The following is a 6,645-nucleotide window of genomic DNA, read 5'->3' on the forward strand; positions in this document are numbered from 1 at the left end:
TGCTCGTCGGGCCCCGGTAGCTGACGTTCCAGTGCGCTAGTCTTCACCAGTCTCCCAAAAACCTTCCGTTTCCCGTCGTCACTCGTGGATCTCATCAACAACTCGTCACTCCTCTTCTGAGGAGGATAAGGTTTCGACTCGTCACCAACCTTCCAGGCATCGTTCGCCATCTCGTCGATCTGCGACCAGGCACCGTTCGCCATCTCTTCGATCTCCGACCAGGCATCATTTGCCATCTCTTCGATCTCCGACCAGGCACCGTTCGCCATCTCGTCGATCTCCGACCAGGCACCATTTGCCAGCTCACCACTCGCCCACTCATCACTGATCGCCAACCCATCCTGCATCTCTTTCTCCAAAGAGTCGAGCCGAACGTCAGCTCTCTTCATTAGCAGAACAACTGCGACGACATCCACCCCCGGTTCATCAGCCTTCAGAGGAACAGAAGGCGAGAAGTAGACAGACGGTAGACCTTCATCTCCTCGGACTTTGGCTCCTAGTAAGGTTGAGGTTGCTCTCCACCATTCGCTGTCAATTCGTTCCCCTCCTCATAAGCGCAGAACATCACGCTCACCGGAGAAGGGGAAAAAGGGCAAGCAGCAGGAATTCAAGGTTCCCAATCTCCCTGCCCCTCGTACGGAGTCCATAGAGCGTAGGGAGGTCAGGTCACAGCTCCCCATTTCGTCAGCTTTGGTAACCAACACTCCACTGCAACATTCTTCCTCTTTCTTTTCAGAGAATCTTATGGACAGTGCTTCCATCGGTCAACAACCATGGTTTAGCGCCTTGGTTAGGGCAGTCACCCATGCCTTCCCTTCGGACTGCCTTCATCTCGTCCCTTAGAAACTTCCAGCATTTTCTGCGATGTCCTCCTGCCCTACTAAGACAAACCTCCTCGGTTTTGTCCCTCCTGAAAAGGAAGAGAAGAATCCAGGACGAAATACCATTAACCAGGGTCAAACTGATTTACCAGACCTTCCAAGAAGAGTTCCAGACCTGCTGTTTCATCCTTTCCTTGCCCTACTAGATCTTACCCTTCACCTCCATCAGAGACCCCTGTTCAGGCAGAGTCCTGATTGGATTCTCTTCAATCCTCCCCTTGCGATTTCAGAGCAACAGCATCGAAACCCGAGGAGGATTCCAGCCTTTCCCCATCGGACAGCCAACGGAACGTCCTTCCTGTGAAGCCTTCGGTTCTGGAGACCTTTTTCCCTCCTAGGAGAGGACTGAAGGATTCTAAGACAATTCTAAAATCCTCATTGAGGATTCTTAGACCCACAGCTGAGATCAGGATATCCAGTCATCTCATTGACCACGACCCTCCCCGGGATTCAGTCTCGGGGATGGATGTCAACCTTCCAGTTAGTTCGAACAAAGTGGAGCAGAGAGAGTCGCCTGGCCTGCATCAGGTCCCTCAATGGATTGGCAGATCCAGCGTTGCCTCCGTAAGGGGGCAAAGACATGTTCCTCAACAGTGTCTTTGGCACTCAAAAGTCCTTAAGAATCCAGTGCGGCTTTGTCCTGTTTCAGGGGCTGAACAATGCCAGCATAAGGTTTCCGCCCAGCTCACCGACTTTTCTGACACATTTCGTTGAGAATCGTCCTCGAAACTTTTCTCACCTCGTTATCCAGTAGAGGAGGTATTACAAGGTCCATGACGAGCCTCTCCCAGCTCTTACTCTGCACCATTCCTTAGAGGAATTAACAAAGGGAATTTATCTGGAGAGATTTTCAGGGCTTTCTCCACTATGAAGATCCTAAACCAGGAGAAAGTTGCGAAGTACGCCCTGCAGGCTACTTCATGGCTTGACCTTTGGTTGGGATCACTGAGGAACCTGGTGCTGACCGAAACTTTTTGAAGGAGGGCACCAGGAAGGCGATGGAGACCGTCTTGCTCTCGGGCACTCGGACTGTCGGGTTCCTTGCCCACCAAGTTGTAAACATGTGGGCTAACATCATTCTGAGATGCAGGGACTCGGTAGTCAAGCATTTCCATCGTCAGGTCCCTCATGTCAAGGTCACGAAGCTCCGGAATTCCTCTCTTGGGGGGATCCCCTATGTTCATTTTTGGAGACATGGAGCAGGCAGCAGAGAGATGGAAGAAGTCACACCAGGACTCTCTCCTTCATAGGGTCCTAACTTCCAGGACTCATAAACCACTAGCTCTCTCTCAGACTAGCCAGCCGAAACTTGCTTCAAAGAGGACAACAACCAAGGCCGAACACTGGACGATGGGGACAGGGTATCACGTCCCATTCAGGCCATCTCTCCACTGATCAAGAGTCCAGTATCGATAAGCTCCTTTGCGATGGAATCTGCAAAGGGGCAGGCCCTTCAGTCCGAAGTCCAGACCACATTGGAGAAGGGCGCTCTCCAAGAAGTCCTCAATGACTCCCCCAGGCTTCTTCAGTCGACTCTTTCCTGTGAAAAAGGCGTCTGGAGGCTGGAGACCAGTCATCAACCTCTCGGCTCTGGACAAGTTTGTCATACAGACTTCGTTCAGAATGGAGACCGCAGACTTGGTTAGACAAGCGGTATGACCACAGGACTTCATGTGCACACTGAATCTAAATGATGCATACTTCCAGATCCTCAGATTTAGTCTAGTCGACAAGAAATACCAGTTCAAGGTGCTGTGCTTCGGTCTTTCCACAGCACCTCAGATCTTCACAAGAGTGTTCGCCCTATTATCATCTTGGGCTCATAGGATCGGCATCCGTCTCCTCCATTATCTGGACAATTGGCTGATTCTAGCAGACTCAGTGGCAACCCTTCTTCAGCACCAATACAAACTTCTGAGGTTTTGCCAAGATCTGGGGAGCATGGTAAACCTCAAGAAGTCATGCCTGCTTCCCTCTCAACAACTGGTATATCTAGGAATGATAATAGACACCAACCTTCACAAAGCCTTTCCATCAGATGACTGGGTAGTAGGGCTGAGGAAGGTCATGAGACCTTTTCTCAGACGAGAAGAGCTCCCAGCCCAGAGGTGGTTATGTCTCCTCAGGCATCTATCATTTCTTGTCTGTCTAGTTCCCAACAGCTGCCTCAAGATTCAATCTCTCCAATGGTTGCTGAAGTCCACCTGGATTCAGGCCTTAGATTCCACGGACATCTTGATTCCCATGGGATCAGAGGAACGGACAGACCTCGAGTGGTGGTGGCAGACGAGAATTTGCTAAAGGGCATTGACCTTCTCGTCCTCCCCCCGGATTTGTTGCATTAGAGCATCATCTCGTGGTTTATGGCCAGTTAATACATACCTTGTCGTACAAAGGGCTTTGCTGTACCTTTTTCCCTTGAGGAAAATGCCAAGAATAGCCTTTGATCCATCAACGAATGTGAAATTCGCCTTGGACATTAGTTGCGGATGTGTCAACGTCTGTAGTTTCCCACCGCAGTTTCTTTATAATACTTAACTATGGTTGATTATTTTTTGTCTTATTTTTTTTTTTGTATGCTTTTATGTAATTGTACCCGTTTAGTTTAATCGATTCAAAAGAAGGGTTGGGGGCCCACATTCTGCACCACATAACCTCAAGCCTTTGGTCAGTCTTGGAAAGTACCAACACATCAACCTCTTGGAGATGAGGGCCATCTTCCTGGCCCTTCAACAGCTCCTTCAATTCCTGGCAGGCCACTCAGTGGTGGTGATGATTGACAACACCACAGTAGTGGCTAACATCAACAAGCAAGGCGGTACTGTTTCGCAGCCCGTATCCCATCTTGCAATAGAAATACTGAGATGGGCAGAAGTCCATTCGGTAACACTATCAGCTCGCTTCATTCCCGGCAAAAGGAATGTACTCACCTACAACCTGAGCAGAGCAACTCGGATAGTGGGTTCCGAATGGTCTTTGGTAGCCAACAAAGTCCTGACTTTGCGGGGTTCTCCAACTATGGATCTGTTCACAATGGCCCTGAACTTCAGGCTCCCCAGTCCCAGATCCTAAGGCTTTCTGGCAAGATGCATTTCAGCAGCGGTGGGACAGCATTGCTGTTTACGCTTATCCCCCTATTCTGGTTGACGAGAAAGGTACTCGGCAAGACCAAAACATTGATCTATCTCTCAATGACCCTCATAGCTCCCCTGTGGCATCATGCAGAATGGTTCCCAGACCTTCTGCAACTCCTCAAACAGCTTCCAAAAGAACTCCCTCCGCGACATGATCTACAGACAACCACACGCCCACATCTTCCACAAAGCAGTAGCTTTGCTCCAACTTCACACCTGGAGACTATCCAGCATCTCCTCTCTTGAGTGGCTTTTTGCAAAAAGTTGCGAAAAGAATGTCTGGACACCTGCGAAAGTCATCAGGAGCAGTCTACCAGACGAAGTGGAATGTCTTCTGTGGTTGGTGTCGTGGAAGGGCTATCTCTCCACTTGATGCCACTATTCCAGCAATAGCGGAGTTCTTCATATATCTGTGAGAGGAAATGCTCCTTTCAATCTTGGCAGTAAAAGGCTATAGCTCACCCTTGAGACTTGCCTTTAGACTGAATGAAGTAGACATTTCCTCCTTGCTAGAACTTTCACTCCTAATATTGAGTTATGAACTTACCTGTCCTCAGTCAGAAGTGAGACCTCCTCCTTGGAACGTGGTTTGGGTGCTTCGGTTCCTTAAGGGGCCACCCTACAAACCATTATGCCAGGCAACAGATTGCCACCTCACTTGGAAGACAGTGTTCCTGCTCAGAATGGCCTCGGCCAAGAGAGTCAGCGAATTTCATGGTTTCTCATACAACATCACTCATTCAAGGAGATTGGGAGAGGCATGCTTCAGCTTCGTTCCGGAGTTCGTAGCCAAGACTCAGAATCCAGGAGTAGCGGAGCCTAGATTTGACTTCTTCCAGATTTCGAGTCTTTGTTCTGTAACCGACAACCCAGATCATCTGTTACTTTGCCCAGTAAGGTGTTTGAGGTGTTACCTTAAAAAAACAGCAGCAGCTCGTCCTCGTGTGCCTTCGCTTTTCATCAGCATAGGGAGAACCAAGAGGAGGGTCACTAAAAACACAATTTCAGCATGGAATCGCAAAGTCATTGACCTAGCTCTGAAACCGGACCCCCCACCTTCGCGTCGACCCAGAGCTCATGACGTCGGGCATCGCGACATCTCTAGCCTTCAGACGTAACTACTCTGTGGCGCAGGTTCTACAAGCGGGCGTATAGAAACGACAAACAACATTTACCGCTCTATACCTGCAAGACGTGACCTACAGGAGACTCGATACGCTCTCTATGGGTCCTGTGGTGGCTGCACAACAGCTGCTTTAGTACCTCAAGCTCTTTATTGGATAAGTAGCAGAGGGTTGAGAGCATTGGTTACCCAGGTTTTAGTTTGAATGAATGTAAAGAAATGATTGGCTCTTTTCTTTCCTTCATCCTCCCCTCTCTTGGGGAAATCAGCATCCTGGGTCCTCTGCATAGCTGACCTCAAACCACTGCAGGTAAACCATTGCTCCCTTGTGTATCATAGTATTGTGTCAATACTTTTGCGTCCCCATACCCTGGCGAGGTGGTATTGCGAATGTCTTGGTCTCTTCAGATGAATCTACCTTGACAGTCACATTCCTAATATAGCCACACACACAGCTTGCGCAGGCTGCAGACCTTGCAAAGCAAGAATAGCGTGGTGTTAGGGTTTCCTTCATTTTGTGCCTCACACACAAAATGAGGAATCCACGGGCAAAGCCAAAAAGCCATAATGGCAGCGACGTCATCCCTCCTAATGGGTGCATCATACCCATATAAATAGCGTAGGTTTGAATTCCAGTTACGAAACAAATGACAAATTTGGAAATTTGTATTTTTCCTAACGATACAAACCTTTAGCTATTTATTCAAACTTGCCTGCCAACCCAGCCCCTTGAAGTCCTACCATCAAGTAAAGATTTGTATAATCACAGGTGTGTGAGCAATTGGAGTAGTTATTAACCCCCCCCCCCTTGGCTAATTTTCTAATGGCTCGTCCTTTGAGCTTCCCCGAAAGTAATACCCATATAAATAGCTAGAAGTTTGCATCGTTACGAAAAATACAAATTATTTCCAAATTTTTCATATTAAAACATTTTGATATTTGGTTGGTGAAATATTTAAGTTTACAGTATTGTCTTAAATGGATTGTGTATAATATAAATAGTCTCAAACAAAAATGACCTTGATTCCTTTTTTTTTTTTTTTTTTAGAGTGCTATACAACCAATTGGAAAATTCATGCCACCAGAAGATGTCGCCCTACCTTCAGCTTCAGGGATTGATCTGAACAATGTAGACTTATAGTTTTAATACAATTTTTATAATCATTTGTTATTGGTTATACTGTATAATATTACATAATATATTTTTACCTGCTCAGCTTTTCATTGTTAATAATTGAGGTCGGTTGTTAATTCAGTTTATTTTAACAACTCATGCAATACCTGTGGTTATTCCAATTTTGTTTGTTATTGTACACATAAGTCTAAAACTAATGAGGTAACAGAATTACTTATTGTGCATTGTATATAGTTTGTAGTAAGAGCATTTTTTATTTTTCATTTTTTTTTTTTTACATAAATTGCCAAAGATAACTTACTGATGTACTTTTAATGTCAATAGTTTTAAAAAACAATTCATTACAATATATAAAGTTGTACAGTACTTTGT

The 6,645-nt window shown here is 46.6% G+C and overlaps 1 protein-coding gene across 4 annotated transcripts in view; it reads left to right on the forward strand.

Annotated features, from left to right (window-relative positions):
• Window positions 1–6,354, forward strand: part of pasha (partner of drosha) — a 738,765-nt gene extending 732,411 nt beyond the window's left edge. For all 4 annotated transcript variants that reach the window (XM_068388798.1, XM_068388811.1, XM_068388805.1 and 1 more), the window contains one exon: window positions 6,187–6,354. In XM_068388798.1, the coding sequence (XP_068244899.1) occupies window positions 6,187–6,279 (93 nt within the window). In that variant the 3' untranslated portion in view covers window positions 6,280–6,354. The remainder of the gene's footprint in view (window positions 1–6,186) is intronic.
• The last annotated feature ends 291 nt before the right edge of the window (window positions 6,355–6,645 follow it).

Source organism: Palaemon carinicauda, chromosome 1 (genome assembly GCF_036898095.1).
Source record: "Palaemon carinicauda isolate YSFRI2023 chromosome 1, ASM3689809v2, whole genome shotgun sequence".
NCBI lineage: Eukaryota > Metazoa > Arthropoda > Malacostraca > Decapoda > Palaemonidae > Palaemon > Palaemon carinicauda.